Source organism: Alosa pseudoharengus, unplaced genomic scaffold, assembly GCF_046254945.1.
Source record: "Alosa pseudoharengus isolate Yale_2024_CS ecotype anadromous, Long Island Sound unplaced genomic scaffold, YU_APseudo_1.1 YU_APseudo_1.1_scf_12, whole genome shotgun sequence".
Lineage (NCBI taxonomy): Eukaryota > Metazoa > Chordata > Actinopteri > Clupeiformes > Clupeidae > Alosa > Alosa pseudoharengus.
In genome coordinates, this window is record NW_027468587.1 from 5,605,365 (window position 1) to 5,620,567 (window position 15,203).

At 39.2% G+C, this 15,203-nt stretch overlaps 1 protein-coding gene across 3 annotated transcripts in view; it reads left to right on the forward strand.

Moving 5' to 3' along the window:
* Nucleotides 1–9,206: 9,206 nt before the first annotated feature.
* LOC143118763 (cell adhesion molecule CEACAM1-like) overlaps nucleotides 9,207–15,203 on the forward strand; it is a 52,751-nt gene continuing 46,754 nt past the window's right edge. For 2 of the 3 annotated variants that reach the window (XM_076279856.1, XM_076279858.1), the window contains exons 1-2: nucleotides 9,207–9,293; nucleotides 10,907–11,230. In XM_076279856.1, coding sequence (XP_076135971.1) covers nucleotides 9,248–9,293; nucleotides 10,907–11,230 — 370 coding nt within the window. In that variant the 5' untranslated portion in view covers nucleotides 9,207–9,247. The remainder of the gene's footprint in view (nucleotides 9,294–10,906; nucleotides 11,231–15,203) is intronic. The other variant, XM_076279857.1, reaches the window with a different exon arrangement.

The window sequence follows — 15,203 nt, forward strand, 5'->3', positions numbered from 1 at the left end:
TTGATGCATCATTTGTCCAAACTAGTTAACTAGTGAGGTCATAAATGTATACTAGTAAACTACTTCAAGACAAAATTCACACTAGTCAACTAGTGGCGCAGAATTCAAATTAGGAGGCGGAGAATTCTGGAAATTGAGGCTTTCTATTGGCTCCCTATGTCCTAATAGAACATGCACTCTAAAAAATGCTGGGTTGAAAACAACCCAAACTGGGTTGTTTTCAACCCAGCCGCTGAGTAAAATGTGGTCCAACACAGCATTGGGTTATCTTAACCAAGCAAATTGGGTTACTAAATTTAACCCAACAACTGGGTTGACATTTAACCAATATGTTGGGTTATGTTGACACAACTGTTTAGTTAAAGTTACGTAACGTTTGGGTTATGTAACCAAATCCCCCCAAAACTACTGGTTGATTTTTAAAATACTCTGCTTGTACAAACTTGTAATAACTCAAAGTTTGTATTTACTTACTTGAAAGTCACACCTTCTGTTAACAGCTTTAGGCCTGATATAGACAGTCTATATTAAATGTCCATCAAAAGCCATGCAATGAAATAAAACAGTTAAACATAATTATTTATTTGATAGTTTTCTTTATTTTTGAATAGATAGCCTAGTATAAAATGCATGTGATACTTCCATGAAGGCAGGCAGATTCCAAAGTCCGTTTTGGGGGTCAGTCCTGTCAATCAAAGAAAAAAAGAGTGCATTTTAATCACGGTTAGCCTACAAAACTTTATATCAAGACGTGCATGAACCATTACCAGTAAATGATGTTGACAGACATAAAAATCCACCAGGAGACAAATTATTAGTGCAACACACTCGGAAACCATGACCACCTTATATTATGGAGTTGTTTTAAACATAATACCGGTAATACAAAACGTGCGTTTATGTCAGATGAGCTTGATAACACTAGCAGGTAACATTACCATTAACGTTAGCCTAACATTAGGCTGACAGTCAGCAGTGCTAACGTTAGCTAGCTATGTTAACACATTCTTAGTGAATCCAAGTTAATGTTACCACCAAGAACCACCCGGTAAGTTACATGGCTATAATATGAGGCTACCCTGAATGATTTAATAAGATGTTGTTTGGCATGATTATTATCGTAAGTTACGTGTGTTGTGAAGAGACTACTTCGACTGTGTTAGCTAGTTGACAAACGTTATAGCCACGAAGCATATTTAATTAGCATAAAGTTTCCAAGTCTGCTAACGTTAACGTTACCTACCAGCTGCTGGTATGCTAATTGTAGTTCGTTGTAAAAGTTTGTTTTGTTTCTGTTCAGCAGTTCCTACCCAGTGAATACAGAAATATGTTTTATGAGTCTGTCTTTGTGTAGATTTAACATTAACAGTAGCTAATATATGCTCGAATGAATGACACCTGCTAACCTGCTTGAAGCTGAACGAAATGGCAGGCAGAATATTCCTTGATATCACGAAGGGTATGTCTCTGGGTGGACTTTTAAAATCCGTCTGGATAAAAATAAATAAATAAAAGCAGATACATACCTTCCGAAATCACCTGATTTCCATTGCATGTTGACAGCTGCTGGACTGGACGGTTGAAAGAATATGCCTGCCTGCCGATTTTTTTCTCTCAACCTTCAAATAACTATGCAGCTGTGTTGAAGTCACCCTGGTGCTGGGTAGTGTACTCCACGTCAGGTGGGGGACAGGGGGAGCACAGCCCTAAACTATCAACCCAGCAGTGATAAACTATCAACCCAGCAAGCTGGGTTACAGAAATGACCCAATATGAGTAAAAACAACCAAACAAAACGACCCAACAGCCTCAACCCAGCGTTTGGGTTGAAAAAATAACCCAGCATTTTTTAGAGTGTGACAACCAATCACAGTGCAGAATTTCACGAAATCCCACCCACAACATTTGCATGTGGCACACAAGTTAACATGCTGGCCAAAGGTACTCTAGCTAGTAAACTAGTGGCTTCAGTGTGACACGTACATGTAAACTAGTGAAGGCAGAACTGTTCATTAGTTAACTAGTGAAGACACAAATGCCCACTAGTTAACTAGTGAGGTCTAAAAAGTGTCACTTGTTTACTAGTGTGCACCAAAACACCCACTAGTGAACTAGTGAAGGCAATTTCCATTCGACTAGTTAACTAGTGAGGTGCAAAAAGTGTCACTAGTTTACTAGTGTGCCCCAAAATGCCCACTAGTTAACTAGTGAAGGCCATTTCAGCCCCACTAGTTAACTAGTGAGATGCCAAAATGGTCACTTGTTAACATGTAAAGGCCAAAATACCCACTAGTTTACTAGTAAGGGTGTTGTGGGCCTTACTAGTTAACTAGTGGCATGCATATTTTGTTCACTAGTTAACTAGTTACACCTAAAAACACAAACAAGCTGACCGTTTTTGTCCACTAGTTAACTAGTGGAACAATTTAAGTCTCACTAGTTTGCATGTGTGGCAGTGAAGCAGCTCACTAGTGCGCACAAGACACACACTAGTGGCTGTTTTTGGAGCTATCTAGTTCACTAGTAATGCAAAAGGTACTCTTACTAGTTAACTAGTGACACATTGGCCTTCACTAGTTAACTAGTTGACATGTTTGGCCTTACTAGTTTACTAGTAATGGAACAGGACATGCTCACTAGTTAACTAGTGAGCATATCTGCATTATTAATGCCTTTCACTAGCTTATAGAGGGCATTATGGAAAGCCGATTGAGCATTTATTCTGATATCTTGATATCAGGCATAATTGTCATGTACATGTAAGCCATTTTTGTCAACTAGTTAACTAGTGAGCCATGTTTGTGTTAACTAGTTAACTAGTGAGGGCCAAAATATGCACACTAGTTAACTAGTGGGAGCCAAAGGTTTACTAGTTAACTAGTGAACACATTTTAGCTTCACTAGTTAACTAGTGAGAGCCAGAAATGTCTACTAGTTAACTAGTAAAGGCCAAAATGCATACCAGTCAGCTAGTTGAAGGCTTTTGGGTCTCACTAGTTAACTAGTGACAGCCAAAAATGTGCACATGTTTACTAGTGAAGGCAAAACACCTCACTAGTTAACTAGTTGCAGTAGGTCAATGTCACTAGTTAACTAGTGGACCATAAATGGCTTACTAGCTAGCTAGGTGATGGCAGCAGGCTCACTAGTTAACTAGTTGATGCATCATTTGTCCAAACTAGTTAACTAGTGAGGTCATAAATGTATACTAGTAAACTAGTTCAAGACAAAATTCACACTAGTCAACTAGTGGCGCAGAATTCAAATTAGGAGGCGGAGAATTCTGGAAATTGAGGCTTTCTATTGGCTACCTATGTCCAAATAGAACATGACAACCAATCACAGTGCTGAATTTCACGAAATCCCACCCACAACATTTGCATGTGGCACACAAGTTAACATGCTGGCCAAAGGTACTTTAACTAGTAAACTAGTGGCTTCAATGTGACACTTACATGTAAACTAGTGAAGGCAGAACTGCTCACTAGTTAACTAGTGAAGACACAAATGACTAGTGAGGTCTAAAAAGTGTCACTAGTTTACTAGTGTGCACCAAAACACCCACTAGTGAACTAGTCATGGCAATTTCCATTCGACTAGTTAACTAGTGAGGTGCAAAAAGTGTCACTAGTTTACTAGTGTGCCCCAAAATGCCCACTAGTTAACTAGTGAAGGCCATTGCAGCCCCACTAGTTAACTAGTGAGATGCCAAAACGCTCACATGTTAACCTGTAAAGGCCAAAATGCCCACTAGTTTACTAGTGAGGGTGTTGTGGGCCTTACTAGTTAACTAGTGGCATGCATATTTTGTTCACTAGTTAACTAGTTACACCTAAAAACACAAACAAACTGACCGTTTTTGTCCACTAGTTAACTAGTGGAACAATTTAAGTCTCACTAGTTTGCATGTGTGGCAGTAAAGCAGCTCACTAGTTAACTAGTGCGCACAAGACACACACTAGTGGCTGTTTTTGGAGCTATCTAGTTTACTAGTAATGCAAAAGGTACTCTTACTAGTTAACTATTGACACATTGGCCTTCACTAGTTAACTAGTTGACATGTTTGGCCTTACTAGTTTACTAGTAAGCATATCTGCATTATTAATGCCTTTCACTAGCTTATAGAGGGCATTTTGAGCCTTACATGTTAACTAGTGAGGACAAAACACTGTCCATAATGAACTAGCAGGAGAAAAATGCCCCTCACACTAGTAAACTAGTGGAATTTGAATAAATACACAAACGGCTGGCATTTTGTGCAACTAGTTAACTAGTGGGACGTAACATTGGCCACTAGTTAACTAGTGCGCAATGTCGCACTTGCATGCAAATGAAGAAGGCGGAACAAGGATTTTGATTGGTCCATTTAGGACTCAGAAACCTAGAAAACATGGCTGACTTCGTCCAGGCTGTTCTAAGAGCAAACTTTTATAAACTAAGATCGTTTGAGCATAAAAATATGTTTTGATAACATGTCTAGTGACAAAGTTGTGGTGTATTGCTGTAATCTTCGTTCAGTTAATGTCTACAATCTAGTTTTTCAGTTATTAGTCTGAAAATCGCGATAAAACTGGAGGCATTTGTATATGGTTGCCTAGCAACATAACGTTTCAGTAACATGAATATTGATGATAGCATTGCTGATGTGACAAGACTAGCTTAAGTGGTTAAGCAGCAGTACATCATGTGGGAGACCAGGGTTCAATTCCTTAGAAGTGCATGAAGTTTTTTTCTTGAGCTTTTAATTACTTTTGAAACCATGTGCAGTTAATGTGTACAATCTTTTGTTTTTCAGTTATTAATCAGAAAAGTGTGACTGAATGGATACATTTATGTCTGTGGTTGCCTAGCAACAATAAACAAAGAATAATATTAAAATCGATCCCTTGAATCTTTGGTGTAGATCACTAAGAGCTCACTTGTTAAAGCATGGGGTTTCCCTGTTATTATTAAAAACCATTTTGACAGAATATGAGATACTGCATACTGCAGGCTCTGCTTTATCTATACTGAAGTACCGTTGCAGAGCAGTGTGTCACTTTAGCCACTAGGGGCACCCATCAGGACCTGATCGCGAGGCTATGAACAGTAAATTTACATTTAGACTGGGTGGGATTCTTACATAATACCCAATAGGAGTCTTCTACCCACCCTCTCATTAGAATTTGCATAATGGCCGTTTCAGGCACTAGTTAACTAGTGAGCTGCTTCACTGCCACACATGCAAACTAGTGAGACTTCAATTGTTCCACTAGTTAACTAGTGGACAAAAACGGTCAGCTTGTTTCTCTTTTTAGGTGTAACTAGTTAACTAGTGAACAAAATATACATGCCACTAGTTAACTAGTAAGGCCCACAACACCCTCACTAGTAAACTAGTGGGTATTTTGGCCTTTACATGTTAACAAGTGACCATTTTGGCATCTCACTAGTTAACTAGTGGGGCTGAAATGGCCTTCACTAGTTAACTAGTGGGCATTTTGGGGCACACTAGTAAACTAGTGACACTTTTTGCACCTCACTAGTTAACTAGTCGAATGGAAATTGTCATCACTAGTTCACTAGTGGGTGTTTTGGTGCACACTAGTAAACTAGTGACACTTTTTAGACCTCACTAGTTAACTAGTGGGCATCTGTGTCTTCACTAGTTAACTAGTGAGCAGTTCTGCCTTCACTAGTTTACATGTAAGTGTCACATTGAAGCCACTAGTTTACTAGTTAAAGTTCCTTTGGCCAGCATGTTATCTTGTGTGCCACATCTTGTGTGCCACAAGCCTTCAACTAGCTGACTGGTATGCATTTTGGCCTTTACTAGTTAACTAGTGGACATTTTTGGCTCTCACTAATTAACTAGTGAAGCTAATATGTGTTCACTAGTTAACTAGTGGGCATTTATGCTGTCACTAGTTAACTAGTGTGCACAAACATGGCTCACTAGTTAACTAGTTGACAAAAATGGCTTGCATGTTGGCCTGATATCAAGATATCAGAATAAATGCCCAAGCGGCTGGCCAAATTACATAGAAGTTAACAAGTGGGAATTTGACATTCAGTAGTCAGCTAGTAAACATTTTTGTACCTTACTAGTTGACTAGTAAAATATAGAAGTCTTTAAACTAGTTAACTAGTGCACATTTCAGTGTCCACTAGTTAACTAGTGAACATGCTGAGCATTACTAGTTAACTAGTAAGATATGAAACATATGAACTAGTTAACTAGAGAGAAGTTGGGCCTTACTAGTTAACTAGTGAGCATTTTGGCTGTCACTAGTTAACTAGTTCACACAGAAATGGCTCACTAGTTAACTAGTGGACAGAAATGGCTTGCATGTACATGACAATTATGCCTGATATCAAGATATCTGAATAAATGCTCAATCGGCTTGCCATAGTCCACCTCCCTAAGGTCATAAATTAAGTGTGTGTGTTTGTGTTGATGGGGTGATGGTTTGGTGTGTATCATTTAAAGACCTATACTAAGGCAATTGGTTGGTATTCAGTAAAGCAATGAATGTTTGCACTGGTGAATAAGTGTGGTATTTTGAGCGGTTGTGTTTGGAAAAGGAAATCAAGTTTCTTCCTGTTTGAGTTTCGTGTGTTAGGTAATTGTGTGTGGTGTTCTGCAAACGTGGTGTATGGCATTGAAAACGAGTCAAAGGCTGAAACTTAGGTTCAGCCAGATCTGCGCAATGCTGCATGAAATCAAATGTGCCTTATGGCAACAAGTCAAGGTACAAGTAAAGGTAATACTCCGACTTAAAATAAATAGTCCTTATCATAACCGATCTGTACACTTACAAAGTTTACAATACTTTGCTTTGTCTGCAGGGACCCTTTCCACACTACCACCGAAGCGTAATGTTATTTTGAGCCTTGTGAGTAGTTTTAAAATGGTGATTTGTGGGGGAGCACTTTGGCACAACTGCTACAGCGTCCATACCATTCAGTTCCAAGCCCCCACGGGGACCCGGGCTCGAGTCCGACCTAGGTAATTTCCCAATCCCATCCAATCTCTCTCTTCCACTCACCTCCTGTCAATGTTTTCACTATTCTATCACGATAAAGGCAAAAAAGTCCAAAAATGAACTAAAATGAAATAAATAAATAAAATAGCGATATATTTTGACATGATGCCATGCCGCAAGCTTTATACAAGCTATACGGCATGTTGTTGTTAATGAAAAAACTGTATAGCTCAAAACTACTCCGAGTAGTGTATTTTTGGTCACAAAATGAACGTTTTAACTCATTATCATCCATAAATAGATGCTAGGTGGGTTGTTTTTACTCCGGGTCACTCCTTTAACTGGACCACACTGAGTCAGACCCTGATTAGTGCATATACCTGCCGCCTGACAGATAACTGGCAGATAACTACTAATGCAGGGGATGCACCAGGGCTCGAATTATCTTTTTGTCTTTAAGGGGGTCTCTATCTCATAAAAGTTGGCACATCCCACGCATAGCCTAAAGACGATACAATTAAATAGCTTAGGCGCGAGTGGCGCTTTTGCGCAGTATGCGCACGGTAGGCCTAGGCTATAACTTGACACATGCACACAACTGACAGAGATTTTTCTTAGAAATGGATTCCTTTTAATTAATTTCAACATATTATTGATTGCAATAGTCCATATTTCATTTCAATTTCACAATACAAAGAAATAGACTAAACGATTTAGTCAGAGTACCATTCTCAATTTTACAACGTAACTCATTTGAACCAGACCACCGCCTCAGATAGGCTATCCTCAGTGTCAAACAGAATAATGCATGTAGTCTTTAACTTATACACTGGGAAAATGCACTAACTGTCAGAAATTAATAAAGCCATCACAGCCAAACTACGTTCTATTATAGGCTAATGTACACATAGTGATATTAACACCTGGGTGTTCAGTCGTCTCGTGTGTTGAATCGTGGAAATAAATTTGGAATTTGCACTGAGATGTTGTCATGTAGCCATTGACTATTCCACCATCAGAGATTGCTAACAGGTGTTTCAAAATATCTGGGAACTTTCCGGAGCTCTGAATGGCAGACTACAGATCAATTCATACAATCATTGAAGTAGGCTGTATTATGGGCCATAATTTATGGCTTTGTCAATAAACATAGAAGAGGCGAAGCGCAAGTTCAACAGCAAAAAGGACTTTTTCACCACATATCAAACCATGGAGGCTAGCCCAATGAATGGCAATGTAAAGACAATTAAAACACTCGCATCAAAGCAGGGTGACTTCTTCGGACTTGCGAGTGCTGTCAAATCGATCGTATGCGGTTTGTCTAGTGGTGTGGTGATGAAGTGCAGAAATGCTGCGTTCAAGAGCGTATACGGGTAGGTCAGTAGCATATATTTTAATTTAACGTCTTTAATGGTAAGAGATCGCACAGGGATGGATAATGAGCGTTGTATTAGATTAAATTACTATGCCAGACACCTTCAGACATGAGAGACCCCCTCAGATTTTTGACTTTGTTGCTTTCATGGGAGCCAGCCCTCACTATAAGGGAGCTCGGCTCCCTCTGGCTCCCACGTAATTCGAGCACTGGGATGCACCCAGAACAGTGACACTGCAAAAACATAATATTTCCCCTTATCTGTGAAGACATAGTCACACAAAGACAGTACAGAGGAATAAGTAATAACAGTTGAAGATGTGGAAGAACACAAAACAGAGAAATGGCTAAGTTAGTTGAATTCTTCTATCCAACCAATTCTGACTGTACATGGACACATAAGAAACATAACCAAATAAACTACTTACACTATGAAAATAATATGTTTTTCTTTGAGCAGCAGGTGGCAACATCATGCCACAGTCATATTTATAACATATCATATTTATGAAATATTTATAGGCAGTACAGAGGCTCTTCTTCTTCTCCCCCCCCCCCTCCTCCTCCTGCTTTTGTAATTCACATTAGCACCCACTAGAGGTCAGGAAAGGCTGGTGAATCACAAGATGCTCAGTGCCACTGTCCAACAATTTCATCACAAATAAAATAGCCAACACTCTTTTTTACCCATATATACAACAATGAATTTCATCTCATCTTATATATTTTGTACTAGACTCTGTATCTCAATAACCTCAAGGCTACACAGTTGTAGTCTGTATTCTACCTGTATCGAATACATTTCTTCCATTTTGCCTTGTCTTTAGGGTTAAAGTACAGTGTGTGCCTGAGTGAAGATAAGTTCCATGAACACAACACTTCAGTCAGTGTGTTCTCATTGTGCTGAATGGATTCTCACGCTTTAGTCACTGTATGGGTACTATCAGCAATTGGTAAGAGGCATGAGTTAAATGGTTTAAGGGGGAAAACAGTGTGATTTGCTTCTGTAACAATATACACTTCAAAAGTTAAATTGTAGTGAAATTGTAGGTATGTTTAAAGAAAATGCACAGCAACCATGTGCTTCAATGAAACATACTTTAGTGACAGTGCAGTAACACAGGTCATTGGTACTGTTTTAAATGCCTCAACATGTAACTGTTATTTCTTATCCCTCTTGATGTTGGCTGTAAGAACATTTATTTTCAAACATTGAGACTATGAGTATTGGACATGCATCATTATGATACATCAGTGTGGCAGTTGTTTTCTTAATTATTACTATCGTTGTTGTTATTATTATTATTATTATTTATATGCTTTCACTCCCTTTTGCTTAGCTGACTTTTTCCATTTACCCCAAGATGTTTGAAATTAGACATTATGCATTTGAAATGTTGTTGTATATTGCAATAGTTGCAGAACCAAAGCTATATTTCCAATGTATGTTGACATTCTGTGTCATTTTTCATTAACAACCTCTAATATGGCCACAGGTGATTAGTTAATTTTGACTCTTGTCAAATGTCACTTTCTCACATCCCAGTCTGGGTTGGTGTTTGGTCATCTGACCATATCATGCTGTATTAAATTAAATATTCTATTAACAATTTACAACAGGAATGAACAGGAATAAACCATGGTCGCTTTTTGTAATGCCACAGCATTCAATTGGTTATAAATAACAGTTATATCTAGCTTATAGGTATAACATATAGCCTACCTCGCAGTACTTCTATTAATGCATATTACATTGTATTATGATTGTACAAACAAATAGGAATTCATTTATGTTGTATTAGGGACAGGGTTGATTCCAAGGAGCTGTTTTTTCCTTCAGATCCTTTTACAATGGAATCCAGCATCTTGTGGATTTTATAGCTTGAAGCTATTTGGATCTTCAGTGCATCTGTAGGAGAAGTGGTGGTGTTATTTGGTTGTTATCTATAGATATATTAGATATATTAATAATTTGTTACTATTTTCACATTTTTTAACCCAGCATCCCTACAGCATTAAAAACCCATTCATAAAGGGTTATAAAGGTTTCATCTCGAAATCACTGGCATAAGTTATATAACCTTTCATACAAAGTCAAGACTGCTGCCAAACAGCATTATTATATACTGTACATCCTCACACATACTGTAGATAGGCCTTCACAGCATGAAGCATCACAATGCATTATTTACATCTGTAAAGGCTTATGCTACAGCTAATGCTTTATGAGTATAGTCAAAACCTACTTCTGAAGGGTTACACAGACTTGCCAGTTGTTACACAGGATAAGAAATACATTTTAAGAATAGGTTTACCAATATACTCAGTTTAAGTTAAGTTCATCAGTTAAGGTTATTATATATTATATGTGGCAAGTTTATAAACCATATATAATTTGGAGATACAATGATATTGCAATTTCTCTATCTACTTTACACACACTGTCTTGATTTTGTTATGATTCTGCTTAAGCACACCAGATGCTTTGATATCCTAAGTGTATTGTGCTCTGTAATATTTGTTACCACAATGAGATGCTCAGTCTGTGACTCTTCTTACCCCTCAGGATTGTGTTTGTGCCAAAATGACTTACAAGTGGATGCACCTCCGTATGGAGAAGCAGGACAGAGAGTGGAGTTCACCATCACCAACCCACCACCTCCTCCATTTTTTATAGTCACATGGAGGTTAAAAGGTGGGAACATAGTTGTCAATTTTAATGGGGTTGTAGAGAAACCAACTAATGGATATATTGGGAGAGTCTCTGTGAGCAACACCACAGGTTCACTGGAGCTCAGGCAGCTGACTGTCAATGACACTGGGATTTACACTGTGTCCATCCAGTCTGGCAGTATTGTAAGGGAAGGGGAAAAATCACTTACTGTGTTTGGTATGTACACCCTCAATTTCCCCTGATAAAATGTGCATGTTCAATATATTTTTTTTACCTATATGATACTCTTTCTATTTGCACCACATAGGTGCCCTATAACTCTAGAGGTAAGCTTTCTCAAGTGGCTCCACACTCATTAGAGTGAATGTATTCAACTGTTTTGAAAAGCAGTGTTGAGTATGTATTTGCCATCTTCTGAAAATTATAAGTCATATGCTTTAGTAAGGTGTTGTTTTTGGATGAGACACATACTGTAGGTGCTAAAGTGTCAAAAGTGGAACAGAAAATCAACAAACACTGTTTGACAAAATTTGTGTTGTGTTGTTGTTGTTGTTTAAAGGATAGTGCTGGCCTGCTTTCTCCAGTAGGTCTTGATTACTGATCTTCCTGGGCCACCAGATTCCAAGGATGAAGCGTAGTCTTGAGTTGATGAAAGTTTTGGAGTTTCTTGATGTTGAGTTGTGTCAGGCCCCATATTTCATATCCATATAGCAGGATGGATTTCACATTGGATTGAAGGATCCGCAGCTTGGTTTTGAGGGAGATGCTCCTGGCCCTCCAGACTGGTTTTAGCTGGGCAAATGCAGCCTTTGCTTTTCCTATTCGAGCCTTGATGTCTTTGGTTGTCCCTCCATCATTGCTAATCACACTCCCAATGTACGTAAATTTCTTCACTGTCTCCAATTCTGTTCCTCTGCAGCACACAGGTTTGGCCTTCCCAACTGTTTTGACCCGCATCTCTTTTGTTTTTGTTGTGTTTATTGCCAGTCCCACTTGGCTGGAGTTGTGCTCTAATTTCTGCATTTTCTCTCTCTCTCCTCTAACATGTCCATCAACGTCCACTGTATCCCTGTCCTTCCTTCTTTAGTGGTTTCCCTCATTACCTAGTTGAGTATGGTTATGAACAGCAGCGGGCTTAGGAGGCACCCCTGTGGCACCCCAGTGGACATGTTAAAGGGCTCTGACAGTATAAGTATAGTATAAGTATATATACTCTTTTCATCCCTTGAGGGAAATTTGGTCTCTGCATTTATCCCAATCCGTGAAACACACTCAGCACACAGTGAACACACAGTGAGGTGAAGCACACACTAATCCCGGCGCAGTGAGCTGCCTGCTAGAACAGCGGCGCTTGGGGAGCAATGAGGGGTTAGGTGCCTTGCTCAAGGGCACTTCAGTCGTGCCTACTGGTAGGGGTTCAAACCGGCAACCCTCCGGTTACAAGTCCGAAGCGCTAACCAGTAGGCCAGGGCTGCCCCAAAATCTCCTTCGTGGGATACTTGTGCTTGTAAGTTAGTATATAAAACTTTAATCATGTTGATGATCTTTGTGGGGATTCCGTAGTGGGCCAGGATTTTCCATAGTGTGGTCCTGTCGACTGAATCGAAGGCTTTCTCATAGTGCTGTCAAACGATGAAAAATTTTAATCATGATTAATCGCTGAATTCCTATAGTTAATTACGATTAATCACATATTTTATCGCATGATTAAAATTCTATTATTTTGCATTTCTGAACTTTCCAGGAGTCCATGTTAACAATATAAAGCAATTATTGTGTATCTTGATTAGGATTCAAATGAAAGCAAAGCAAGTCATTAACTTAACTTTAAGTAGGTCTATTTGATTATTTCAAATCAAATTTCAAAAGATGTGCAGCAGACCTGAGGCAACACAATATATTCTTCAGAAATATAGCTAATAAAGGGCATAACAAATATGAATACTGAATTCATTATCTTTGAGTTCAGTTGAAAATAAGGAACTTTTCGACATGAGTGCGCTGCCATTTTTGTAGGCCTACAGTCTATGGTGCACTGTCGCTTGCCACACACATCAGCGCCGAAGTTTTTAACACGCAAACACTGGATGAACAATGGATTTTATGGAGCGGCGTCGACCAAATATAACTGAATCGTGATTTACAAGGCGGCAAAGTGCGATGCTGGTGTGCAGAATTGTATTGAAAAGAATGGAATCTAATGTACAGTAAATGAATGTCGAAAGCAGAGTGCATCGCACTCATGTCGGCATCGGTGTCCACAGCAATTTAAAACACCATTCAGCTGACCGGGAGTTCAGAACTGCGTTTATTGTAGGCTACGAATCTACTCTTTGGCCTGCTCGTAAGCCCAAACAAGTGTGTGCAGCATGCCTTTACGTAGCCTACTAAAGGCGCATCATCATAAAGATAGGTTACATTTAATCTGCATCACGTCTCATTTTAGCGGAAAACAAGTTAACATACATATATCATTGATTCTAATGGGAAAGACAGATAGCCTAATCACACCTTGACATTACATCTAGTTATTAATTTACAGGCCATTCAATAATTTTACTAAGATGGCAGTTATAAAGAATTATGTGTATGTAACTTACTCATGTCGAAACGATGTAGGCTACATTACAACCCATTCAGCACGTACTAGCTACACTTACCATATCCCATGTAAAACGGTTAGCTTGCTAGCTAGCTAACTGTGGAACTTCAGTATAACAGGCATAGCCAATTATCTCACCTAGTTATAGGAAAAAGGCTACGTTCATATTACAAGTGATAGAATGAATGTGTGACTTATGTTTAGTTGATGTTATGACATGTAAAGTTAAGCTTGCCGAACTTAGTTATAGTCAGCCACGGGCAGTTTGACTGTGCCTACATTTGTGATACTCCTGTTAGTAGGCTAAACTGGAAAGAGCAAAAAATAGGAACATAATGGTCACATTAATCCCATAAACACACAGATAACTCTTACACCAACCTTATTTTGTGCCTTTTATTCACGTTTGTTTCAAGATTTAGTAAGTTACCAGCCAACCAACCTTATTTTGTGCCTTTTATTCACGTTTGTTTCAAGATTTAGTAACCCCTTTTCGCTCCCCACTTCTATGCAGCATAGGTTTCCATTATCCAAACAGCTCCCTTTCCCCTAAAAGGGGGCGTGTACATGCAGCACGGTCTAGCTAGATCCAGTGTGGTGTTGTAGTTGTTCTAACGTTATTAGTTGTTGCAACAGCTTGTGAAAAAACTACAAAGTTTGTTACACCAAAAAGAATGTTAAAGGACAATTCCGGCGCAAAATGAACCTAGGGGTTAATAACACATGTGTACCGAGTTCGACCGTTCGCTGGGATTTGTTTTCATGCTAGTCGAATGTGACCAGTTTTATTGCAAACCGCTTATTAGCGTTAACGCTAGCCTTCGGGGCACACGTACAGAGAAAGAAATCGCTATTTCAAAATAGCCCCACACTTACACAGTAGCATAATGAGGGTCTCTACATGTAAACCGAAGCATTGAGAACTTTGTAAGTGTACAGGCAGTTTATTAAAAAGAAACACATTACCGTTGACGTCTGGTTCACATACAGGCAGGCGCCTTGGTTACAACTGGGATGTGAAGTGAATCTCGGGTGAAACGTTGTTGCAGAAGGACTGTGCAAAAGAGAAGCACTGAACGCAACAGGAGACATAAGAGATGGCAGGTTATTTGAACGAATTTGAAGACATCAAGGATGAACCCTTATTGGACGTCCTTATTTTTCGAGTCGGAATACCAACGAAGAGCTGCGGGAGCTCCGTGAAAGGGCTATGAGAGAGAGAGCTAGAAGCTGTAGTCAATACCACACACAGGCGGCGGCGATCCATAGGCTACCAGAGGGACATGGATCCACTAAGTAAGTAGCCTACACTACACAAGTTATGTTACATCGGAGCTATTATTTCTGATAGGCCTATATTGAGCAAATTACGTTTGATTTTAGTTCACATCGCCTGCCTGTATATGTGAACCAGACGTGAACGGTAATGTGTTTCTTTTTAATAAACTGCCTGTACACTTACAACGTTCTCAATGCTTCGGTTTACATGTAGAGACCCTCATTATGCTACTGTGTAAGTGTGGTGCTATTTTGAGCCTTGTTAGTGGTATAGAAATAGTGATTTATTTCTACTGTACGTGTGCCCCG